This window comes from Mustela nivalis (genome assembly GCF_964662115.1).
Source record: "Mustela nivalis genome assembly, chromosome: 6".
Taxonomy (NCBI): domain Eukaryota; kingdom Metazoa; phylum Chordata; class Mammalia; order Carnivora; family Mustelidae; genus Mustela; species Mustela nivalis.
The window spans coordinates 61,691,170-61,719,042 of record NC_139025.1 but is presented as its reverse complement, the minus strand read 5'-3'; the positions used below and the strand labels follow the sequence as shown (position 1 = coordinate 61,719,042).

The 27,873-nt window shown below is 36.0% G+C and overlaps 1 protein-coding gene across 9 annotated transcripts in view; it reads right to left on the bottom strand.

Moving 5' to 3' along the window:
- Positions 1-27,873, bottom strand: part of RALGAPA1 (Ral GTPase activating protein catalytic subunit alpha 1) — a 256,054-nt gene that overhangs the window by 40,187 nt on the left and 187,994 nt on the right. For all 9 annotated transcript variants that reach the window (XM_082737789.1, XM_082737788.1, XM_082737790.1 and 6 more), the window contains one exon: positions 13,964-14,119. In XM_082737789.1, the coding sequence (XP_082593915.1) occupies positions 13,964-14,119 (156 nt within the window). The remainder of the gene's footprint in view (positions 1-13,963; positions 14,120-27,873) is intronic.

Here is a 27,873-nt window from a genome sequence, read left to right as displayed (position 1 = left end):
TGGCCAGAATAAGGAGACCAAGGAAATGAGACAAGCTCCTGTGAACACTTTATACCAATACTTAGAGTACTTGTGATATTTAAGAGTAAACAGAATAAACTCAGTTAAGTGATTTTTTTCCCCCCATCAATCTTCCTCAGATAGAGATAATTTATAGAACAGGTATCTTTGTCTAGGGTTATATGAGGATTTTTGATAAGGCAGTGTATTTCTAAGAGAGTACTTTGTGCAACTGAATATTTGATTAATTTGTTCAAGAAGTATAGTCTATGTTGTAAAAATTCTACTGCTACTGTCTTGAGCCTTGAAAAAGCTTCTCTTCACAAGAAGTAAAACACTACACTTAAACAGGTTCAAGGATATTTACCTCTCATTCTGGGAAAATAAAATGTTTAAAAATAATTTACAAAATCACATGATATTTTAAATAAAAAATGAGAACTAAAATTAGTTTCTATAAGATAGATATAAATGATTTTCTCCTTTCAAGTTTAAAACAAAGAACCAGAGTCATAAATAATTCTAGCTTGCCAGAGGCACAGCTATTTCTTTATACTGACTGTCGACTACCTAATTTAATTAGAGGTATTAAACTCCATGCTGAGGTCAACGAGCCTTACTTCCTCCAATATTACACTTCAACCAGTGCTCATTAATGTGTCTACTGAATGGATTAACACACCTAAAGATATATCTACAGAGGAAAGGGGGACAACCTAACGATATCCAATTGTTCATTTGTAATAGGACACATGTTCTAGGCCTCAACTTATTACCACTAATGTGGAATTTATTAAATTCAGGAGAAAAAATACCAATACAGAAAGTGATTTTTTATTAAGGAGAACTGGTGTTAAGACAACTGGTTACCATGATTAAGTTTAAATATTTAACCTTTTATTAAAAAGAAACTGATACTATAATAGAGCTAAAATATAAGCCTGTTAGAAAAATCTAACATACTAGGGCTCTGAAGAGCAGATTAAGAACAAGATTCATAGGGAATTGGGAAGAGGAAAACTCAGTATATAGAGAAAAATAAATGTTAAGGTTTTTTGTTTTTTTTTTTTTTTCCCCCTATAGAAAGAAGGTTTAGAATAGTTATATTGAATTGTGAGATCAGGTATATTTTTCCTTTCTACTGAATTAAGTGAAATGTTGTCTCAATTTAATCCCAACCTGATACAGATTTTATCTTATTTTTTTATTGTTTAAAGACTTCATTTATTTATTTGACAGACAGATAGGGAGCACAGATAGGCAGAGGGGAGACAGAAGAAGAGGGAGAAGCAGGCTCTCTGCTGAGCACAGAGCCTGATGTGGGGCTCGATCCCAGGATCCTGGGATCATGACCTGAGCCGAAGGCAGCTGCTTAACCGACTGAGCCACCCAGGTGCCCCAACAGATTTTATTTAAACTGATTTAAATTACCTTAGAAGATAAGAGAACTAAACCCTTCCAAAATGATGTTGCTTTATTACCTATTGTTTGTAATTTTGATGGACTCCACTTTTATATGGTAGATGTTATACATGTGAAAGCAGTGACACTAACATTTTCTCACTAAAACAAACACTTTAAATTACTTTATGTATAAAAGCCTATCTAGCAACATGGGATTTGAAAGGGTAGGAAAAGAATAAATGAAACAAGATGGGATCGGGAGGGAAACAAACATAAGAAACTCTTAATGTCACAAAACAAACTGAGGGGGGCCGGGGCCGGGGGGGGGGGGGTGGTGGGGTGGGTAGGGAGAGGGTGATGGGGTTATGGACACTGGGGAAGGGTATATGCTATGGTGAGTGCTGTGAAGTGTGTAAACCTGGCGATTCACAGACCTGTACCCCTGGGACTAATAATACATTATATGTTTATTAAAAAATTAAAAAATTATATTTAAAAAAAGGCCTATCTAATTAGGGTAAGCATCTTCATTAAAGCAGGCATTAAAAGGAAAACCTAACAGATATAATTATTATAACAACTTAAATAATATACATGCTTGCATTATAAGATTATAAAAAATTACAAACATATGCTTACATTTTAAAAAGTCCCAATACTTCTGACATCTCTATAATTTTTTTAAATTAATTTGTTTTTTTTTAAATATTTTTATTTTTATTTATTTGACAGACAGAGATCACAAGTAGGCAGACAGGCAGAGAGAGGGGAGGGGGAGAAGCAGGCTCCCTGCTGAGCAGAGACACCCCCCCCCCCACATGCGGGGCTTGATCCCAGGACCCTGGAATCATGACCTGAGCTGAAGGCAGAGGCTTTAACCCACTGAGCCACCCAGGTGGCCCTGACATCTCAATATTAAATAACTGGAATATTATGCCATGAAACTGTCTGTGTCCTTTCTTCTGAAAAGCAATGAGAAAAAAGACTGGGGGAAAAAAAAGAATATTCTAGAACTGTGGGACAAACACAAAAAAACTGTTACATGAAAGGAGAAGAAAGAAAGAAAGAGAAGCAGTATTTGAAGCAATACTGACTAGAATTGCCCCCAATTAATGTCAGACACCAAACCACAGATCCAAGAAGCTTGGGAAGCACTACACTTAGGCAAATCATCAATCTTCATAAAATCACAGATAAAGAAAAAAATCTTAAAAGAAGCCAGAGCTAAAAATAGATTTTATTTATAGGGAACCAAAGAAAAGAACAATATCTGACGTCTACCCTGAAACCATGCAAGCAAGGAGAGAGTGGAATAAAATATTTAAAATGTTGGGAGAAAAAAACTATTAACACTTAGAACTCTGTATTCTGTAAAATTATCCTTCAAAAGTAAAGGATAATAAAGACTTTCTCAAACAAAAATTGAGGGAATTAGTTGCCGGTAAACCTATCTTACAAGAAATTTAAAAGGAGTTCTTCAGAGAGAAAGAAAGTGATACAGGTTAGAAATTCAGATCCAGGGGTGCCTGGGTGGCTCAGTGGGTTAAGCCTCTGCCTTCGGCCCAGGTCATGATTTCAGGGTCCTGGGATCGAGCCCCACATCAGGCTCTTTGCTCAGCAGGGAGCCTGCTCCCCCCCCTTCACCTACCTCTCTGCCTACTTATGTACTCTCTCTGTCAAATAAATAAATGAAATCTTAAAAAAAAAATTAAGATCTACATAAAGAAAAGAAAAGCACCAAATAATCAATAACTTAAGGAAAAAGAAAAGCTTTTATTTTTCTTATTCTTAACTGATCAAACAGATCAGAGTTTGTTCAGATAGCAATAATGCATGTGATTATGTATGCTTAGGTACATATATGCTAATCTATAAGTAAAATGAATGAAAGCAATGATATAGGGATAGGATGGAAAGATTAAATATACTGTGTTATTTATAAGGTACTTGCAGTATCCATGAACCAGCATAGTATTATTTGAAAGTGGACTTGGGATTAGCGCTAAATGTATAGTACAAACTCCAGGGCTATAACTAAAAAAAATTAAGAAAGGAAAGTAGTATAAGTGATATGCTAAGAAGGGAGAGAAAATGGAATCTTATAAAATGCTCAGTTACCACAGAAGGCAGAAAAAGTGTGAAATACAGAAACAGAAATAGGAGCAAAGAACAGGGTAATAAATAGAAAACAGTAACAAATGTGGTAAATATTAATCCAATTATATCAATGATCACTTTAAATGTCAGTGGTCTAACTATACATTAAAATACAGAGATTGTCAGAGTGGATCAAAAAAAAAATAAGACCCATCTATTTGTTGCTACAAGAAACCTACTTAAAATATTAAGACATATATAGATTAAAAGTAAAGGGATGGAGAAAAATACCACGATAAACCAATAAAAAGAAAAGTGGGAGTACCTATATTAATTTCAGACAGAGCAGATTTCAAGGCAAGCAAAGTTAAAGAGAGGCATTACGGAATGATAAAGAGGTTGATACTCCAAGAAGACATAACCCATCCTTCATCTGTATGCACCTAACAGAGTGTCAAAATATGTGAAGCAAAAACTGACAGAACTGCAACTAGAAGAATCTACTATTATAATAGGAAACTTTAATACTCCTCTATTAGAAATGGAGAAATCCAGCAGGCAGCAAACTGGTAAGGATATAGCTGAACTCAACAGCTCCATCAATCAACTGGATATAATTGACATTTATAGACTACTTCCTCCAACAATAGTAGTTACACATTCTTCCCAGAATCACATGGAACATTCACTAGATGGACTACATTTGGGCCATAAAACACATCTTACCAAATTTAAAAGACGAGAGATCACACAATATCTGTTTTCAGACCAAAATGGAATTAAACTGGAAATCAACAACATAAAGATAGCTGGAAAACCCCAAAATACTTGGAGATTAAACAATATACTTCTAAATAACACATGGATCAAAGAATTCTCTAGAGAAAATAAAAAATATTTTTAACGAAACGAAAATGTTCTGGAAATGGATACTTGTGATAGTTGTACATTATAAATGTTTATGCCAATGAACATTTAAAAATGGTTAAGATAGAGCTTCTGAAAAGATGGTGGAGTCATAATATCCTAAACTTACCTCATCCCACAGGTACCGACATAATAGCCACATCAGTGAAACTAAGTCTTAAAATGACTCATGACTTGAAGACTGGCAGAATAGACTTTCCACAGTTAACAGGGCAGAAGAGACCATATCAAAAAGGGTAGAAGGAGCAAAAATATGGCTGGAAACTCCCCCTTTCAGCATTCTCCCCACTCTGCATGAGACTAACCATAAATGAGAGCGACACTATACAGACATGGAGAAGAACAAGAAGATAAGACATCCCGTAATGGCACAGGGAACAAACCCCTGCCCAGTGTGTTCACAATAGGCAAAATGGGTCACTGTAGTTGACTGGACTGAATACAAATGCAGCTCAGTCACAACTGCAGGGAACACACAGCCCACAGAAAGACACTGCTGAAATGTCTGGTTCTAGTTATGAGGGGACATTGTACTGCAGGGCACTACAGGACCTCTTCTTCATAAAGCCACAACTTTCAAGAGCAGGAAACACAGCTGACTCTCCTAATACACAAAAACAAACACAGAGAGTCAGACAAAATGAGAAGACAAAGGAATTAGGTCCCAAATCAAAGAACAGGACAAAACCACAGCGAAAGACCTACATTAAACAAAGATAAGCAATAGGCCTGATAAAGAATTCAAAGTAATGTTCATAAAGATACTCATTGAATTTGAGAAAAGAAGGGAGGATCTTAGTGAGACCTTCAAGAAGGAGAAAGAAAATATAAAAAAGAACCAATCAGACATGAAGAACTCAATAGCTGACATAAAAAAATACACTAGAGGGAATGAATAGTAGAGTAGAGGCAGAAGACTGGATCAGCAGTCTGGAACGCGCAACCAAGCTGAATAGCAAAAATTAAAAAGAATAAGAAAAAATGAGACTAGGTGAAGGGAAGTCAGCGACCCTACCAACCACAGTAACGTTTGCATTACAGAGATCCTAGATGGAGGAGAGGGGGGAAGTGTATAGAAAATTTATGTGAAGAAACAAGAGATGAACACTTTCCTAATCTAGGGAAGGAAATAGAAATCCAGATCCAGGAAACACAGAGACCCCCAACAAAATTAACCCAAAGAGTTTCACACCAAGACATAATCATCAAAATGGCAAAACATAGTGAGAAAGAGAGAATTTAAAAGTAGCAAGAGAAAATGGTTACATGTAAGGAAAACCCCATAAAGCTGTCAATTGATTTTTCAGCAGAAACTCTGCAGACCAGAAGGAAATGGAATGATATATTCAAAGTACTGAAAGAAAAAAATCTGTAACCAACACTGCTCTACCCAGCAAGATTATCATTCAGTATAGAAGGAGAGGTAAAGAGGTTCCCAAACAACATCATCACCCCTAAACCAATCTCAAAAGATATGTTAAAGGGACTTCTTAGTGGAAAGAAGAGGCCAAAATTTTGTTAAGAAAATTGTGAAAGGAAAAAATTTCACAGGTAAATGCAAACATATAATAAAAATAAACACTTATAAACCAGTATAAAATTTAAACATGGGGCACCTGAGTGTGCCTCAGGTAATGATCCCAGTGTCCTGGAATCGAGTCCCACATCTGGCTCTCTGTTCAGTAGCAAGCCTGCTTCTTCCTCTCTCCCTGCCTCTCTGCCTACTTGTGATCTCTGTCAAATAAATAAATCAATAAAATCTTTAAAAAAAAAAAGGTTAAATACAAAAGCAGTAAAATCAGTTGTTTCTATAAAAATCAGTCAAGGGGGCGCCTGGGTGGCTCAATGGGTTAAAGCCTCTGCCTTTGGCCCAGGTAATGATCCCGGGGTCCTGGGATTGAGCCCTGAATTGGGCTCTCTGCTCAGTGGGAGCCTGCTTCCTCCTCTCTGCCTGCCTCTCTGACTACTTGTGATCTCTGTCTGTCAAATAAATAAATAAAATCTTTTAAAAATAAATAAATAAATAAATAAATCTTTAAAAAAATAAAAAAAAATCAGTCAAGGGATTCTCAAAATAAAAGGGTATACAGTATGACATCATATAACGTGGGGGTGAGGAGTGATTCAAATTTAAATGAACATCAACCTTATATAGACTGCTTTACACATAAAATGTTATATATGAACCTAATGAAAACCACAAATCGAAAACCTGTAAGAGTTACACAAAAGATAAAGAGAAAAAAATTCAAGCATACAAGTAAAGACATCAACAAACCATGATCAAAGACAGCAAGAGAATAAATAGGGAAGAGCTACAAAAAGAACTGCAAAACCAGTAATAAAAATGGCAATAAGTACATATCAATGATGGGAATTTAGATGTAAATGGACTAAGTGCTCCAATCAAAAGACATAGGATGACTGAATGGATTAAAAAAGCAACATTTATAATTTGCCTATAAGGCAAATTCACTCCAGAGGCGCCTGGGTGGCTCAGTTGGTTAGAGCCTCTGCCTTTGGCCCAGGTCATGATCCCAAGATCCTGGATCAAGCCTCAGCCCCACATCGGCCTCCCCTCAGCGGGGAGCCTGCTTCCCCCTCTCTCTCTGCCTGCTCGTGATCCCTGTCTGTCAAATAAATAAATAAAATCTTAAAAAAAAAAAAAAAAAAGAGACTCACTTCAGACCAAAGGACACATACAGATCCAAAGTGAAGGGATGGAAAAAGGTTTACCATGCAAATGGAAGCAAAAAGAAAGCGGTGGTTGCAATATCTATACCACAAAATAGACTTTAAAACAAAGACTATACCAAGAGAAAAAGAAGGACAATAAATAATCATAAAGAGAACAATTCAACAGGAAGTTATAACAATTATAAATATCTATGTGCTCAAAATAGGAGCCTCCCAATACATAAAGCAGCTATTAACAGATAAAAAGGAAGAAACAGACAGTAATACAATAGTAGGGGACATTAACACCCCACATACATCAATGGATAGAGCATAAAGAAAATCAATAAGGAAACAGTGGTCTTGAATGACACATTAGACCAGATGGACCTAAGAGATATATTCAGACATTCCATCCAAACACAGTGGAATATAGGGATGCCTGGGTGGCTCAGTCTTTTGGATGTCTTACTCTTGATTTTACCTTGGGCCATTATTGTGGGATGGTGGGGTCAAGGCCTGTGTCGGGTTTTGCACTGAACATGGAACCTACTTGAGACTCCTTCTCTCCCTCTCCCCCTCCTTTCTCCCTGTTGCATGTGTGCATGTGAATGTTCTCTCTTCCTCTCTCTCAAAACGAAACAAAAAACCAGAAACAAACCCCAAACAGTAGAATATGTATTCTTTTCAAGTGCACATGGAATATTCGCCAGAACAAATCACATTAGGCCAAAAACCACAGACTAAAATACATACTACTAAACAATAAATGGGTCAACCAAGAAACCAAAGAGGAAATAAAAATTACATGGTAACAAATGAAAATAAAAACACAAGGGCCCACAATCTTTGGGAGGCTATAAAAACTGTTTTTTTTTTAAATTGTTTTTTAAGGTTTTTATTTATTTATTCGAGAGAGAGTGAGATCTCGAATAAATAAATAAAACAAAGAATAAATAAATAACAGAGGGAGAATGAGGAGGAGAAGCAGACTCCTCACTGAACAGAGAGCCTGATGAGGGGTTCAAAACCAGGATCCTGAGATCATGACCTGGGCTGAAGGCAGATGCTTAACCCAGGCGCCCCTGTAAAAGCTGTTCTGAGAAGGAAATTTATAGCAACACAGACCTACCTCAAAAAAAACAAGAAAAATCTCAAATAAGCAACCTAACCTTACACCTAAAGGAGCCAGAAAGACAAGAACCAACAAACCCAAAGCTGGCAGAAGAAATAAAAAAGATTAGAGTGGGGGCGCCTGGGTGGCTCAGTGGGTTAAAGCCTCTGCCTTCGGCTCAGGTCATGATCCCAGGATCCTGGGATCGGGCCCCACATCGAGCTCTCTGCTCAGCAGGGAGCCTACTTCCTCCTTTCTCTTTGCCTGCCTCTCTGCCTACTTGTGATCTCTGCCTGTCAAATAAATAAATAAAATCTTTAAAAAAAAAAAAAGATTAGGGTGAAATAAATGAAATAGAAACTAAAAAGCAATAGAAGAGATGAGTAAGACTAAAGCTGGTTGTTTGAAAAGATCAACAAAATTGATAAATACACAAATAAATGCCATCAGAAGTGAGAGAGGAAAAATAACCAACACTACAGATATATAAAGGATTATAAGAGAATATTGTGAAAAATTATATGCCCACAAATAGGACAACCTAGAAGAAATGAATAAATTTGCAGAAACATATAACCTTCCAAAAATGGAATCAGGAAAAAACAGAAAATTTAACAGACCAAGTACTAGCAATAAAACTGAACCAGTAATCAAAAAACTCCCAACAAACAAAAGTCCAGAGGTGGCTCAGTCGGTTAAGCATCTGCCTTCAGCTCAGGTCATGATCCCAGCTTGGGGTCTGCTTCTCTTTCTCCCTCTGCCCTTCCCCTGCTCTTGTGCTCTCTAATAAATAAAGAAGATTGTAAATGATAATAACAATAACAAGAACGTCCAGAAAAAGATGGCTTCACAGGTGAATTCTACCAAATATATAAAGAAGAGTTATGACTCATTTTTCTCAAACTACTCCAAAAAATAGAAGAGGAAGGAAAGCTTCCAAATTTATTCACAAGGCTAGGATTACCCTGATGCTAAAACCAGAGTAATAAACAAAAGAGAAAGAGAAAGAGAGAGAGAGAGGGAGGGAAAGGGAAGAGAAGGGAAGGAATGGAAAAACTATGGGACAATCTGACGAAAATAGATGTGAAAATCCACAAAACAATATTAGCAAACCGAATCCAACAATATATTAAAAAAACCATTCAGCACAATCAAGTAGGATTTATCCTTGGGATGCAAGAGTGGCAATATCCACAAATCAATCAACACACTGCGCATTAACAAGAAAAAGAGTAAAAACCATATGATCATCTCAAGAGATGAAAAAGCATTTGACAAAATACAACATCCATTCACAATAAAATCTCTCAAAAAAGTAGGGTTAGAGGGAACACACCTCAACATAATAAAGGCTATATATGAAAAAAACCCACAGCTAACAAGACATGCAATGGAGAAATATAAGAGCTTTCCTTCTAAGATCAGAAACATGACAAAGGTGTCCACTCTCATCACTTTTATTCAGCATAGTATTAGTCACAGGAATGAGACAAAACAGACAATACAAAGCATCCAAATTCATAAGGAAGAAGTGAAGCTGTCACTATCTGCAGATGACATTCCACAAAAAAACTACTAGCACTGATAAATGAATTCAGTAAAGTTGCAAAATACAAAGTCAATAATACGGCTGAAATTTCTTTATACTGATAATAAAGGAGAAATTAACAAAACAATCCCATTTTTAACTGCACCAAAAAGAATAAAATGTCTAAGAATAAACTGCACTCTGAAAACTATAAAACACTGATGAAAGAAGCTGAAGATGACACAAACAAATGGAAAGATATTCCAGGCTCATGGACTGGGAAAACCAACACTGTTAAGATGTCCATATTGCCCAACGCAATCTATGAATTCAGTGCAATCCCTATCAAAATACCAACAGTAATTTTTACAAAATTAGAATAAATAATCTTAAAATCTGTATGGAACCATGAAAGACCCTGAACAGCCAAAGCAATCTTGAGAAAGAACAAAGCTTGGAAGTATCATAATCCCAGATTTCAAGATACACTATAAAGCTGTAGTAATCCAAACAGTATGGTACTGGCATAAAAACTGACATATAGGTTAATGGAACAGTCCAAAGAACCTAGAAATAAACCTATGTTTATATGGTTAATTAATCTACAACAAAGGAGGGGAAAAATATACACTGGGGAAAAGATAGTCTCTTCAACAAATAGTTCTGAGAAAGCTGGACAGCTACATGCAAAAAATAAAACTGGACCACTTTCCTACACCATACACAAAAATAAAATAAAAATGGTTTAAAGATCTAAATGTAAGACCTGAAACAATAAATTAGAAGAAAACATAGGTAAGTAATTTTTTGGACACCAGCCATGGAAACATTTTTGTAGCTATGTCTCCTTAGGCAAGAGAAACAAAACCAAAATTAAACTATTGGGACTACAGCAAAATAAAAAGGTTTTATATGGCAAAGAAAGTCACCAACAAAAGGACAAGGCAACCTCTTAAATTAGAGAAGACAACTGCAAATGATATATCTGATAAAGAGTTAATATCCAAAATACAAAAAGAATTTATACAACTAACACCAAAATAATAATCTAAAAATGGCCAGAGGACCTGAATAGACATTTTTCCAAAGAAGACATACAGGTGACCAATAGACACATGAAAAGATGTTCAACATCACTAATCATCAGGGAAAGACAAATCAAAACCACAATGAGATATCACCTTATACCAGTGAGAATGGCTAGAATGAAAAACAAAAACAAAAACAAAAACAAAACTACCAAGAAATAAGTATTGGCGAGGATGTGGAGAAACAGGAACCCTGTGCACTACTGCTGGAAATGCAAATTGGTGCAGTCACTGTGCAAAACAGTGTGGAAAACAGAATTACCATATGATCCAATAATTCCATTACTGCATATTTATCCAACGAAAACAAAATACTAATGAAATGACATAGGCACCTCTATGTTTACTGCAGCATTATTTACAATAGCCAAGATATAGAAGCAACCCAAGTGTCTGTCCATAGATGAATGGATAAAGAAGATGTGATATATATATATATAAATATGTACAATAGAATATTACTCAGCCATTAAAAAAAAAAAGAGATCTTGCCATCTGTGACATCACGGATGGACCTAGAGGGTATAATGCTAAGTGAAATGTCAGTCCGACAAAGACAAATTCTGTATTATTTCACTCATGTGTAGAATGTAAGAAACAGAACAAATGAACCAAGAAAAAAAATGGACAAAGAGAACTAGACTCTTAAATACAGAGGGAACACTGGAGTTTGCCAGAGGGGAAAAGGGTTGGGGGAATGGGTGAAATAGAGAACTGTTATTACAATGCACAAATCCAAAACTAATATGACACTATATATTAATTATGCATCAATGAAAAATTTCCAAACCCTATAAAAAATTAAATAAAATTTTTTTTAAAAAGCAAAAATAGTAAATTATATCTGTAATTTTTACCACAGTACAAAACTTTCTATATATAGAGATAAAATAAACTATTAATGCTCAATACTTATTTCCTCAAAACTCTGTAATACATCCAACACTTAAAAATGTTACCACTTAACAATATAGTTTTAATTAGAACTCAACCATTTAACAATTCTTAAATGGTGTTATCTTCTCCAAAATTAATTTTCTTATGATAACAACTTGTTAAACATTCATTTCAGAAACTTCTTATGTAATTAAGAACACACCCTCATGACTGCTTTAAAAATAGTAAGAAATCCTACTTATTTGACATTTTTACAAAGGTCATAGGAATAAAATTTCAAGTACGATATAATTATCATTTTTAATATAGTGAAGTAAAAAAATACCCTGGCATAGTTTTCTTAAAAAAAAAAAAAAAAGAACAAAACTGTTGTTTTTTTTTTTAAACAAAAAATGATGTACTTTATTGTTCTTTTATGTTTATAATCCAAAATACTATCAATTTTAGACTCTGCTCTGGAGTTTAAAAGTTGTATCCATGGAGCCATGGATTATCATGAAAATGATAATGATAAATGTGAGTCATGGCCAAGTTCTTAATGATTAAAATTATCCTTTAAAACAATTTTTAATATTTAATTTATTTTTTAAATTTTATTTTATTTTTTTTTTTGCGAGGGAAAGAGAGTGTGTGTGCAAGTATGAGAATAAGAGCAGGGGAGGGTCAGAGAGAATCCCATGCAGGCTCCACCCCTAGCACAGAGTGCCACACAAGGCTCAACCCTCATGACGTTGAGACTGATTTTGGCTTGAGCCAAAATCAAGCACTGGACACTTAACAGACTGAGACACCAGGTGGCCCTAAAATTATCTTTTTGCACTATACTTATAATTATCTCTAATTCAGGAATGGCTTATTTTCATAGAGATTTATAATGAGTTGATGGAAGAAAGTGCTTAATTGACATTTTAATGAAGTTTTCACTCCAATCCACCTCTTCACCATCTTATCAGTATTCATGGATCATTTTCTACTTCTAAAAACTGCAACAATGGGCGCCTGGGTGGCTCAGTGGGTTAAGCAGCTGCCTTCGGCTCAGGTCATGATCTCAGGGTCCTGGGATCGAGGCCTGCATCGGGCTCTCTGCTCGGCAGGGAGCCTGCTTCCCTCTCTCTCTCTCTCTGCCTGCGTCTCTGTCTACTTGTGATCTCTCTCTGTCAAATAAATAAATAAAATCTTAAAAAAAAAAATAAAAACTATGCAACAAGAAATTCTATAGCAAACCAGTTACTGAATATACTTTCTTACATTTATCAATTATCTCCACCTTTACTAATCATTCCAATCTAATTAGCATCCATACATTAGTTTTACCAACCATTACTCATTTAGTAGGCAAGTTCCAACAGTACTTTAAATTGTAAACAAAAGGCTTCAAGGGTACTGAATCAGTCTTATGAAATATGTGAGAGGAGTTCTGAAATTCCTTTACAAAAGAGTGTGAGAATATGCTGTTTTTGTAGTTTATTAATATGGTATAAAGAGTCTGGTATCAGGCAAAAGAATATTAAATAAAATGACCAATGATATTAAGTTGGTTACATTTAGCAGTTTTGAATAAATTGAAGGAGGAGGAGAAAGAGAAGGTGAAGAAATACTGGACAAGGTTTTATTCTTAAAAATATTTCTCCCTAAGAAAACCAAACATGATTGAATACATATAACTGTACTCTGAGGTACCCCTACAATCACTAGAACGACTCTTAAATGCCAGTGCCACCTACAGAAAAATGATGGTGTAGGTTTAAAGCACAAGGGCCATCAAAACCATTCCACCACATCTCTTATAAATTCTAGGGTAGTAAAATTCTTTTTTATTATTATGGTTTATCTTATCTGCTCTTAGTTTTAGTTAAAATTTATGATAAAGAATGTTATATTTTAAGTGCTTTATAATAATATAAACTTTTGCTCTCCCTCAATCAATATAACCATTATATCTATTTGTGTATGAAGAGACTTGAAATATAATTTCACCCATTTGAACATATGTAGAAGTTTTTCAGTTTGTCATATCCCCATTTTCTTAAAGGCAAATCCTTTAAGATAATAACTTTCAATATTATCATTAATGAAAACAGCATTAGCTCTACAACAATCTTGTTTCTGAAGATAGTATTAAATGAAGAGTGGAATACTCAGAAATAGTGCTTGATCAACTACTTACTATTTTATGTATTTATCTTCTTAATTGCAAGGATTTTAACTCAACATTTTTTCCTCAGCACTTACTTTTTTGGTCAAGGAGTCATCATTATCAGAAGGCATTCTTGTTGATACATGAAATATTACTTCTACTGTAGAGGTAGCAAAATATGGTGTGGTCAATCCAGTGCTTTTGTTTTTTTGTAGTCCTCCCATGAAACCACAATGGTTTGTAAGATTGACCTGGGAGCAATGACACATAATATTAATCAACTAAACAAAACACAAAAACTTACTACTGAAATAGACTCAAATTTCTCAATTTGCAAAAACGTGGAGACGAAAGTCTTTGGCATGTTATCAACCAATACTTGATCCAGAATTACTACTTGGAGATGTTCTGGTACTTTGTAAGTATTTGTGGATCCCTAATTAATAGGAGTTAATTAGGAAAGAAATCAACTGCTGTAGAGTATGCATCTTTTGTTAGGCTACTAGGTATTAATGCTAAATCATAAAGGCTATGGGAGGACCCCAAAGCCAGAGTAAAAAAATCAAGTGGCAAAAAACAAGACTGGAAATGATCTGGGGAAAAGTTAAAACAGTAATGTCACTTTGATAAGATGATTAATTAGATGTGTTATATTTACTCATCGAAACTGGCTTCTTAATTTTTAGTACCTATCAAACAGCTCAAAACAAAAATACAAATATGTAGAACTTAACTGCACTTCTAATGCATTAAAAAATTACAAATTAATCTTTGCAAAGATTTTTACACATATTTTTTCCCGATTATAAATAAAATACACACTAATATCAGGGTCAATACATCGGGTAATATTTCCTGACTTGTGCAATACCCAGAGCAACTTGTTTTCACTGTTGAAAATTAAAGAAAACATTAGAAAGCAAAAAGAAGCACAAAAGAAAAAAGAAACTTAAACATCACTTTATAACTCTCCACTCAGGAAATCACTTTATACATGTTTTTAAAAAATGAAGTCTGAAATACGGATGGACCTAAAGGGTACAATTAATGCAAGTACAATAAGTCAGTCAGAAAAAGACCAAAACTATTTGATTTCACTTACATGTGAAATTTAAAAAAATAGAACAAATGAACGAAGAAGGAAAGAAACAAACAAAAAAAGTATACTCTTAAACACAGGAAACTGGGGGTTGGCAGAGGGAAGGAAGGTGGGGCTGTGGGTGAAATAAAGAGGATTGAGTACACTTATGATCAGCACTGAGTAATGTGTAGAACTGCTGAATCATTATAGTGTACACCTAAAAGTAATATAATACTGTATGTTAATTATACTCCAATTAAAAATTTAAAAATCTGAATAACCGATACAGTGAGAATTATAAAAACCAATTTTTGCACCATGTGAACTGAACATATCTCAACTATCAATATCATCACAATGACTGAACATCTGAATAAGAAATTAGTTTTTATGTCATTACTATAAGATTGCCTCAACACTTATATTTTAAAATTTGACTCAGTGATATTCATATAATTAAAATTTCAAAAGTATACCAAAATTCTTCCTTCTATTTCTCTCATCTTTAGTGCTCAGTTCCCCTCCCGGAAAGCAATTTATCTCTCTTTTTTAAAAAGATTTTATGTATATATTAGAGAGAGAACACAAGTACGGGGAACAGAGGAAGAAGGAGAAGCAGACTCCCCAGTGAGCAGGGAGCCCGACGAGGGGCTCGATTTCAGGGTCCTGAGATCATGACCTGAGCCAAAGGCAGACACTTAACCGACTGAGCCACCCAATGCCCCTCTTTTCCTTTTTAAAGATTTATTTAATTTTAAAAAAAAATATTTATTTGTCAGAGAGAGAGAGTGAGCAAGCACAAGTAGGAGGAGCAGCAGGCAAAGGGAAAAGAACTGCTCCCCACTGAGCAAAGAGTCTGAATTGATCCCAGAACCCTGCGATCATGACGTGAGTAAAAGACAGACACTCAACTGAATGAAACCCTCAGGCATTCCAAGATTTATTTATTTTGGAGATAAAGAGAGAGAATGCACAAGTAGGAAGAGGGAAAATGGGAGAGGGAGAGAAAGAATCCTTAAGTGGACCCCACTTGAGGACCCCCCACTGAATGCAGGGCCCAATGTGGAGCTCAGTCCCAGGGCTCTGAGATCATGACCTGAGCTGAAATCAAGACCCAGCTGCTTAACTGAGCCACCCAGGTGCCTCCAGAAAGCAATTTCTTAAATATCCTTTCAAAAATGTTCTCTGTATATATAATTAAATTCCTACATGTATGTGTATACACACAGAGCAACACATACAGTGTTTCCCACCATCCTTTTTTGCATTTAAAATATCTTGAAGAGTATTCATTAGTATGAAAAGAGCTTCCTTATTCTGTTTTCATTGCTTCACAGAAGTTCATTTTCTTGATGTACAATAATTAACTAGTTCCCTACTTAAAGGGTATTTAGGTTGCTTGCAATCTTTTGTTAATCTGTCAATGATGAAGTGAATAACACAGAATACATGTCATGTTGCATTTGCAAAAGTAGATCTACAGGATAGTTAAAAATGGAACTATAAGTCAATGGGCATGTAAACTTCTAATTTTAAAACTCACTAAAATGTCTATAGATGGCATCAATAGCGTATAAGAAAACTTGTTCCCCTCATGGCCTCACAAATATATTATCAAACTTTATGATCTTTTCAAATATGATAGGTGAAAAATAGTATCAAAGGGCAAACCTTTTGCTTTCTTTTAGAGAAAAGGTTATTTTCAGATCAGTTCTCTGATCATGTAATGGAGAAAAGGTCTCATTCTAGAGTTCCTTTGCTACAAACGTTTATACAGTACTCAATAATCTCCATTTTTTAAATTCCATTTTTTAACTGGAGATAACTGTAGGTTAATAAGAAGTTTTTAAAAATAATAAAAAGGCGGTCCTATGTACTCTATAACCAGATTACCCCAAATGCAAAACTATATTAAAACCAGGATACTGGATGGGGTTCAGTGGGTTGGGTGTCCAAGTCTTGATATCAGCTCAGGTCATGATTTCATGGTCATGAGACTGAGTCTCAGCATGAAGCATGCCTGAGATTCTCTCCCTCTTCCTCTGCCTCCCTGCCCCCTGCTTATACTCTCTCTCTCAAAAGCAGGAAACAAAACAAAAACACCACAGGATACTGGCATTAACATGACTGAGAAACAGAACATTTCAACGGCCATAAGGATCCCCCATGTTACCCTGTTACATGAGCCACACCCACTTCCCTCTTATACTACCTCCTCAAACCCTGACAATGAGTAATCTGTTTTTTACTACTAAATGGGTCATTTCAAGAATGTTGTATAAATAGACCTGATCTGTGACCCAGTAGGTGATCTATTCTAGAGAATGTTCCACATGCACCAGAGGGGAGAGTGTATTCTGTTGCTTTAGGATGGAATGTTCCAAATATACATGTGAAGTCCACTTGGTCCAGTCTGTCATTCAAAGCCCTTATTTCCTTGTGGATCTTCTGCTTAGCCAGTCTTTCCATTGCAGTGAGGGGGGTATTAAAGTCCCCTATTATTGCATTACTGTTGATGTGTTTCATTGATTTTATTAATTGGCTTATATATTTTGCTGCTCCCATGCATAAATATTTACAATTGTTAGATCTTCTTGCATAGACTCTTACTTATGACATAGTGTCCTTCCTCAACTCTTTATTACAGTCTTTGGTTTAAAATCTAATTTGTCTGATATAAGGATTGCTACCCCAGCTTTCTTTTGATATCCCCTGGCATGATAAATGGTTTCCTACCCTACCCTCTCACTTCAACTCTGGAGGTGTAGTTGGGTCTAAAATGAGTCTCTTACAGACAGAAAATCCATGGGTCTTGCTTTTTTATTCAATCTGATACCCTGTGTTTTTTGACTGGAGCAGTTAGCCCATTTACATTCAGAGTAACTATTAAAAGATAAGAATTTAGTAACATTGTATTACCTGCAGAGTAACTGTTAACATTGTTTCTGTTCCTTTCAGGACTATGTTACTTTTGGGCTCTCTCTTTGCTTTGAGGATCCCTTTTAAAATTTCTTGTAGGGCTGGTTTGGTGATCACAAATTCTCTTTAAGTTTCTGCTGTCGTGGAAGCTTTTTATCACTATTATTTCGAAATACATCCTAGCTGAATATAAGTATTCTTGTTTGCATATTCTTCTCATTCAGCACCCTGAATATATTATGCCAGTTGTTTCTGGCCTGCCAGGTCTCTGTAGATAGGTTTGCTGCCATTCTAAAGTTTCTATCCTTGTAGGTTACAGACCTCTTGTTCTGAGCTGCATTCAGGATTTTCTCTTTGTCTCTGAGATTTGCAAGTTTCACTATTACATGTCAGGGCGTTGACCTGTTTTTACTGATTTCTGAGAGGAATCCTCTGTGCCTCCTAGACTTGAATGCCCATTTCCTTTCCCAGAACAGGTAAGTTCTCTGCTATAATTTGCTCCAATATACCTTCTGCCCCCATCTCTCCAAATTATTCTAATATTATTCTGCTTTATAGTATCACTTATCTCTCTAATTCTCCCTTTGTGATCCAAGAGTTGTTTATCTTTTTTCAGCTTCTTTATTCTTCATCATTTTGTCTTGTATATCACTAATTCTCTCTTTTGCCTCCTTGATCCTAGTAGTTAGAGCTTCCATTTTTTATTGCATCTCATTAATAGCCTTTTTAATTTCAACTTGGTTTTTAGTTTTTTTTACTTCTCCAGAAAGGGATTCTCTGCTGTCATCTATGCTTCTTTCGAACCCAGCTAGTATCTTTATAATCATTATTCTGAACTCAAATTCCAACATCTTACTTATGTTCATACTGATTAGGTTCCTGGCAGTCAGTACTGCCTCTTGTTCTCTTCTCTGAGGTGAGTTTTTCCATTTTGTCATTCTTACAAAAAGTGGTCACTTTTCTATTCATAGAACTACAGCTATTTTTTTTTTTTTCTCCTTAGATCTCTGGCTGAGTTCACAGGTGTTTAGAATCATTTGAAAGCTATCTAGCTGAATTCTTGGGACCAGATGAAATTCAGATCTCCTATTCCACCACCATTTTGGATCAATCCTCCTCTTAACCAGTATCAAAAGACTCGGATCATTCCCTACATATTTTCAGACCACACTGCTTTGAAACTGGAACTCAGTCACAGGAGGAAATTTAGAAAGAACTCAAATACATGGAGGCTAAAGAGCATCCTACTAAAGAATGAATGGTTCACCCAGGAAATTAAAGAAGAATTTTAAAAATTCACAAAAACTAATGAAAATGAGAAGACAACTCTTCAAAATCTTTGGGATGCAGCAAAGGTGGCCTTAAGAGGGAAGTATATAGCAATACAAACCTTTCTCAGGAAATAAAAAAGTTCTCAAATATACAACCTAAACTTATACCTAAAGGGGCTAGAGAAAGAACAGCAAATAAAGCCTAAACCCAAAAGAATAGAACAGATCAATGAAACTAGGAGCTGGTTCTGTGAAAAAATTAGTAAGATTGATAATCCCCTGGCCAGACTTATCAAAAAGAAAAGAAAAGGGCGCCAGGGTGGCTCAGTGGGTTAAGCCGCTGCCTTCAGCTCAGGTCATGATCTCAGGGTCCTGGGATCGAGTCCCACATCGGGCTCTCTGCTCGGCAGGGAGCCTGCTTCCCTCTCTCTCTCTCTCTGCCTACTTGTGATCTCTGTCTGTTAAATAAATAAATAGATAAAATCTTAAAAAAAAAAAAAGAGAGAAAAGAGAAAGGATCCAGATAAATAAAATCATGAATGAAAGAGGAGCTATCACAACTAACACCAAAGAAATACAAACAATTATAAGAACATACTATGGGCAATATATGACAACAAATTAGGCAATCTGGATGAAATGCATTCTTAGAGATATATAAACTACCAAAACTGAAACAGAAAGAAACAGAAAACCTGAAGAGACACATAACCAGCAAGGAAATTGAAGCAATAATTAAAAATCTCCAAACAAACAAGAGCCCAGGGCCAGATGGCTTCCCAGGGGAATTCTACCAAACATTTGAAGAAGAATTAATACCTAGTCTTTTGAAGCTTTTTAAAAAAATAGAAATGGAAGAAAAACTTCCAAACTCTTTCTATGAAACCAGCAGTACCTCGATCCCAAAACCAGACAGAGACCCCACCAAAAAGAATTACAGACCAATATCTCTGATGAACAAAGACGAAAAAATTCTCACCAAGATACTAGCCAATAAGGTCCAATAGTACATTAAGAGGATTATACACCATGATCAAGTGGGATTTATTCTTGGGCTGCAAATGTGGTTCAACACCTGCAAATCAATGTGATATACCACATAAATGAAAGAAAGAACAAGAACCATAGGATCATCTCAATAGATGCAGAAAAAGCATTTGACAAAGTACAGCATCCTTTCTTGACTAAAACTCTTCACAGTGTAGAGGCAGAGGGAACATACCTGAATATCATAAAAGCCATGTATGAAAAGCCCTTACTAAGTATCATTTCAATGGGGAAAAACTCATAGATTTTCCCCTAAGGTCAGGAACATGGCAGGTATGTCCACATCACCACTGCTGTACGTAGTACTAGAAGTCCTAGCCTCAGCAATCAGATAACAAAAAGAAATAAAAGGCATCTGAATTGGCAAAGAAGAAGTTAAACTCTCACTCTTTCCAGAACACATAATATTCTATGTGGAAAACCCAAAAGACTCCACCCCAAATTGCCAGAACTCATACAGGAATTCAGCAAAGTGGCAGATAAAATCAATGCACAGAAATCAATTTCACTCTTATATACTAACAAAGAGACAGATCCCATTTACAATTGTACCTAAGGAGTTGAACCCATTTACAACTGCACCTAAGGAGTTGATCCCATTTACAATTGCACCCAAAACTATAAGATACCTAGGAATAAACCTAACCAAAGATGTAAAGGATGTGTACTCAGAAAACTATAGAACATTCATGAAAGAAGTTGAGGAAGACATAAAGACAAGGAAAAATGTTCCATGTTCATGGACTGGAAGGACAAATATTGCTAAAATGTCTATGCCACCTAGAACAATCTATACATTCAATGCAATTCCTATCAAAATACTATCATCTTTTTTCACAGAGCTAGAACAAATAATCCTAAAATTTATATAGAACCAGAAAAGACCCCAAATAGCCAAAGGAATGTTGAAAAAGAAACCAAAGCTGATGGCATCACAATTCTGGACTTCAAACTCTATTACAAAGCTGTAATCATCAAGACAATATGGTAGTGGCACAAAAACAGACACATAGATCAATGGAACACAACAGAGAACCCAGAAATGGACCCTCAACAATATGGCCAACTAATCTTCAACAAAGCAGGAAGGAATATCCAATGGAAAAAAAACAGTGTCCTCGAGAAATGGTGTAAGGAAAACTGGACACCCACATGCAGAAGGATGAAACTGGACCATTTCCTTAAACACAAAAAATATACTCAAAATGGATAAAAGACCTAAATGTGAGACAGGAATCCATCAAAATCCTAGAAGAGAACATAGGCAGCAACTTGACCTGGCCACAGCAACTTCTTGTTATACATGTCTCCAAAGGCAAGGACAATAAAGGCAAATTTAACTACTGGAAGTTCTTCAAGATAAAAAGCTTTTGCACAGCAAAGCAAACAGTTGACAAAACCAAAAGACAACCAACAGAATCGGAGAATATATTTGCAAATGACGTATCAGATAATGGGTTAGTATCCGAAGTCTAGAGAGAACTTATCAAACTCAACACCCAAAGAACTAATACTCCAATCAAGAAATGGGTAGAAGACATGAACTTCTTCTTCATGTCTTCTTCATGTCAGTGAAGAAATGAACAGACATTTCTCCAAAGACATACAAATGGCTAAGAGACACATGAAAAAATGCTCAACATCACTCTGCATCAGGGAAATACTAATCAAAACCACAATGAGATACCACCTCACACCAGTGAGAATGGCTAAAATTAACAGGTCAGGAAATGACAGATGTTGGTTGGAATGTACAGAGAGGAGAACCCTCCTACACTATTGGTAGGAATGCAAGCTGGTGCAGCCACTCTGGAAAACAGCATGGAGGTTCCTCAAAAAGTTGAAAATAGAGCTACCCTATGACCCAGCAATCACACTACTGGGTGTTTATCCCAAATATACAAATGTAGTGATCCAAAAGGGCACCTGCACCCTTATATTTATAGTTTCAATGTCCACAAAACCCAAGCTATGGAAAGAGCCCAGATGTCCATCGACAGATGAATGGATAAAGAAGATATGATATACATACACACACACACACACACACACACACACAGGACTATTACATAGCAATCAAAGATGAAATCTTGCCATAATAACTAGAGGGTATTATGCTAAGTGAAGTAAGTCCATCAGAGAAAGACAATTATCATATGATCTCACTGATATGTGTAATTTAAGAAATAAGGCAGAGGATCATAGGGGAAGAGTGGAAAAAATGAAACAAGATGAAACCAGGAAGGGAGACAAACCATAAAAGATTCTTAATCATAGGAAACAGACTGAAGGTTAATGGAGGGGAGGGGGGTAGTGCAATGGGGTAGCTGGGTGATGGACATTAAGGAGGGCATGTAAGGTAGTGAACCCTGGGAATAACATAAGACAGATAAATCCAGGCCTGTACCTCTGAAACCAATAATATATTATATGTTAATTAACTGAATTTAAATTCTAAAATGTTAGAAGAATATTATATAAATAGAATTATATACTATGTAACTTTGCCAAGAATTGAGATTCTCCCATTATCTTTCTGCTAATGACTTCATATTTTTTCTCACTGTAATTAGAGAACATACTGAATGATTTCAACGCTTTTAAGTTTGCTGCAGTGTTTTTTATGGTCTAATATGTCTATCTTGGTATATGGTCCATGGACACTTGAAAAGAATATGTATTGCAATGATGTTGGGTAAAGTGTTCTATAAATGTTGCTTGATGGCATTGTTGAGTTCTTCTATATACTTGCTGATTTTCTGCCTGGCTCTTCTTTTAGTTGTTGAGAAAGAGGTGAAGTCTCTATCCATAACTATGGATTTGTCTATTTCATTTTTTAGTTCTATCAGTTTTGTTTCATATATTTTTCAGTTGTGTTATTTGCTGAGCACATACTATGTCTTCTTGGACTGCCATTTTATAATATCACCATCTCTAGAAATTCTCTCTGCTCTGAAGTCTCCCTTAGCTAATACTAATGTAACCACTATAGCTTTCCTTTGATTAATGCTTACATGACAGAACTCTGACATCCTTTTAGTTTTTTCTTTAAAGATTTGTTTATTTGAGAGAGAGAAAAGGGAGGGACAGAGGGAGAGACAACATGCAGGGGATGGGCAGAAGGAGAGAGAGAGAATTTCAAGCAGACTCCACACTGATCATGGAGCCTGATGGAGGGCTCAAACTCACAACCCTGAAATCATGACCCAAGCTGAAATAAAGAGTTGGATGCTTAACTAACTGGGCTACCTAGGCACCCTATCCATCCTTTTACTCTCTACCAGCCTATATTAAAATATTTGAAGTGAATATAATTTACATAGCACAGAGGAGGGGTCTTATCTTTTAATGCACTCTGATAATTTTTAATTGGTATTTTTAGACCACTTATATTTAATGTAATTACTGATATGTTAGGGCTTAAGCCTGCTGTTTTACTGTTTCCTGTTTATTTTCTGTTTTTCATTTCTTTATTTTACCTGCCTCCTGTTGATTACTTAAACATTTTCTAGAATTCCATTTTTATTTATCATTCTTTGAATGTATTTTTTGATTTATTTTTAAGTGGTTGCTCTTGGTATTAGACTATATATACATAACTTATCACAGTCTACCAATGTCACTTCACCAATTTGAGTGAACTAACAAACCCTGCCTCAGTTTATGCCCCTGTATGCTTAATTGTTTGTAATATAATTGTCATGAATATTTTCATGGCACTACACTTAGAAACACATCAGAAATAATTTTTGCACCATCAAACATAATTAAGAAAACCCAAGAGAAAAAGTAATGCCTAATGTATTTACCCATATTTTTTCTTGTCAAACTTATTCTTTCTAATGTTACAAGTTTCTTTCTATTGCTTTCTTTCTGTTAATATAACTTTGTTTAGTTGTCCTTTTAGGGAAGGTCTGCCAGCAACAGGTTCTCTAAGTTTTCCTTCATCTGAGAATGTTTGGCTTCATTCCTTCACTAGCTAATATGAGCCTGGTTGAGAATTTTTCTCTCAGCAGTTGAAAAATAGTTACTCTCTATGGCTATTATAGCTTGTTTCTTGTGGTTTGGTTTTGTTTTTTAGTAGGTTCCATGCTCAGCTTGGAACTCAATGTGGGGATTGAACTCACAACCCTGAGATGAAGGCCTGAACTGAAGATCTGAGCCAAGACCAAGAGATGGACGCTTAACTGACTGTGCCACCCAGTCATCCCTGGCTTCTATAGTTTCTGATAAGAAATTCCCTATTATTCTAATTACTTTCTCCTTATAGATAAAAAAACAACTTCTCCCCAGATGCTTTTAAGTTTTGAGATTTCTTATTTAATTATGATGTGTCTTGTATGGATTTCTTTCAATTTATCCTATTTGAGTTTCACACAGCTTCTCTAATCTGTAGCTTTATTCACTTTATTTCTCTTGCCAATTTGGGAAATTTTCAACATTATTTCTTCAAGTAATTTTCAGACCCAATCTATTCTCTCTTTCTTGGACTCACATAACAGGAATGTTAAATCTTTTGTCATAGCCCCATAGGTCTCTGATGCTCTGTTGATTGTACTTAAGCCTTTTCTCCCTCTGCTAGTTACATTTTTTATTGTTCTCTCTTCCAGTTTATTGATTCTTCTGTACCCCCATCTCTACCTAACTCTGTTGCTGGCATATCTACTGACTTTATTTCAGTAGTTAAATTTTCAGATTTTCTGTTTTACATTTATTTCAACTGTATTCCTAATTGCTAGTCAAAGTATGTCTATTATGGTTACCTCAAAATATTTATCATCTGGTGTTACTATGTATTTTCTTCTTTTCATCCAGTTTGAGACCTTGCTGGGTCTTGGTATGACAGTTGATCAATGCTTGGGCATTTTTATATCATAAGACTATGAATCTTATTTAAAACTTGTTTCAGCTGGCTGTTTCATGACACAGTTCTCTCAAAATAGCAAGGTGGTTACTGTTTCACTATAGGCAGGTGGACAACTGCAGAGGGGAGCTCCTCATTACTGTTAGGTGGAATTAGGAGTTCTGGTTTCCTATGTGGTGTCCACTGAGGAAACATTAGTCATTACTTGTAGGGTTAGTCTTATTACTGCTGGGTGATGGTAAAAGGCCTACTTCTCCAGTAGGCTTCCTCTCATCTAGCCTGGTGGGGAGGAAGAGCACCTCATATGCTGGGTAGGGAAAGAATTCCAGGATCCTCAAGTAGTCATCACTGACATTGTGGGGGAGGTGTGTGGGGAGGGACATGATCAGCTGACAGAGATGAAAATATTGGCTTTCTGGTTGGCCTTCTCTACTCGTGTGGTGTTGGGATTCCCTCATTGCAGTGTCATGATGGTGATAGGCTAAACTCCCTAACTGACCTGTGTTGTCAGGCATGGGGATGGGAGTCATAGTATTTTCTTCCGTGTTTGGTTGGAACAGTAGAGCAGAGCAGTTACTGTCTAAATGTTTTTTGTCTTTCTAGGTTGCTCCTTTCCTGGGCTTTTGCCTAGAAAAAGAGGACTTTTGTTGGGGTTCTTTTCGTCAGTGCTTGTTGATGTTTCTAGATTCCTATTTCAGATCCAATTTGGAGATACAGGAGACAAAGAGAAAACCTTGAGAACCCATCATCATGTCATTCCACGGTCCTAAGTTGGTCTGTCTTCCTCTTCACCTTCAGGAGTCTTTTTATGTTTGTTTATATATAATGTCTAGAGTTTTTGTTGTACTTAAGTGTGACAAATAAGGAGATTATGTCTCTTTGATCTTCATACAAATGAAATTTCCCACTTAATGGGTATCAGTACATTCACAGATATGTGCAATCATTACCACAGTCAATTTTAGAACATTTTCATCAAAAAGAAACCCTGTACCCTTTAGCTATCTCCCTATCACATGTCTTTGTGACTGGTTTCTTTCATCTAACATAATATTTTCTAGGTATAGCTACACTGGACCATGTCAATAATTCATTCCTTTTCATGGACAAATAATATTCCATTTTTTTTAATTTTTATTTTTTTTTAAGTTTTCTTTTTTTTTTAATTTTATTTTTAATTTTTTAATTTTTTAATTTTTTAATTTTTTATTTTTTATAAACATATTTTTATCCCCAGGGGTACAGGTCTGTGAATCACCAGGTTTACCCACTTCACAGCACTCACCAAAGCACATACCCTCCCCAATGTCCATAAAGCCACCCCCTTCTCCCAAACACCCTCCCCCCAGCAACCCTCAGTTTGTTTTGAGAGATTAAGAGTCACTTATGGTTTGTCTCCCTCCCAATCCCATCTTGTTTCATTTATTCTTCCCCAACTCACTTAAGCCTCCATGTTGCATCACCACTTCTTCATATCAGGGAGATCATATGATAGTTGTCTTTCTCTGCTTGACTTATTTCGCTAAGCATGATACGCTCTAGTTCCATCCATGTTGTTGCAAATGGCAAGATTTCATTTCTTTTGATGGCTGCATAGTATTCCATTGTGTATATATACCACATCTTCTTGATCCATTCATCTGTTGATGGACATCTAGGTTCTTTCCATAGTTTGGATATTGTGGACATTGCTGCTATAAACATTCGGGTGCATGTGCCCCTTTGGATCACTACATTTGTATCTTTAGGGTAAATACCCAATAGTGCAATTGCTGGGTCATAGGGCAGTTCTATTTTCAACATTTTGAGGAACCTCCATGCTGTTTTCCAGAGTGGCTGCACCAGCTTGCATTCCCACCAACAGTGTAGGAGGGTTCCCCTTTCTCCGCATCCTCGCCAGCATCTGTCATTTCCTGACTTGTTGATTTTAGCCATTCTGACTGGTGTGAGGTGATATCTCATTGTGGTTTTGATTTGTATTTCCCTGATGCCGAGTGATATGGAGCACTTTTTCATGTGTCTGTTCGCCATCTGGATGTCTTCTTTGCAGAAATGTCTGTTCATGTCCTCTGCCCATTTCTTGATTGGATTATTTGTTCTTTGGGTGTTGAGTTTGCTAAGTTCTTTATAGATTCTGGACACTACTCCTTTATCTGATATGTCGTTTGCAAATATCTTCTCCCATTCTGTCAGTTGTCTTTTGATTTTGTTAACTGTTTCCTTTGCTGTGCAAAAGCTTTTGATCTTGATAAAATCCCAATAGTTCATTTTTCCCCTTGCTTCCCTTGCCTTTTGCGTTGTTCCTAGGAAGATGTTGCTGCGGCAGAGGTTGAAGAGGTTGCTGCCCGTGTTCTCCTCAAGGATTTTGATGGATTCCTTTCGCACATTGAGGTCCTTCATCCATTTTGAGTCTATTTTTGTGTGTGGTGTAAGGAAATGGTCCAATTTCATTTTTCTGCATGTGGCTGTCCAATTTTCCCAGCACCATTTATTGAAGAGGCTGTCTTTTTTCCATTGGACATTCTTTCCTGCTTTGTCGAAGATTAGTTGACCATAGAGTTGAGGGTCTATTTCTGGGCTCTCTATTCTGTTCCATTGATCTATGTGTCTGTTTTTGTGCCAGTACCATGCTGTCTTGATGATGACAGCTTTGTAATAGAGCTTGAAGTCCGGAATTGTGATGCCACCAACGTTGGCTTTCTTTTTCAATATCCCTTTGGCTATTCGAGGTCTTTTCTGGTTCCATATAAATTTTAGCATTATTTGTTCCATTTCTTTGAAAAAGATGGATGGTACTTTGATAGGAATTGCATTAAATGTGTA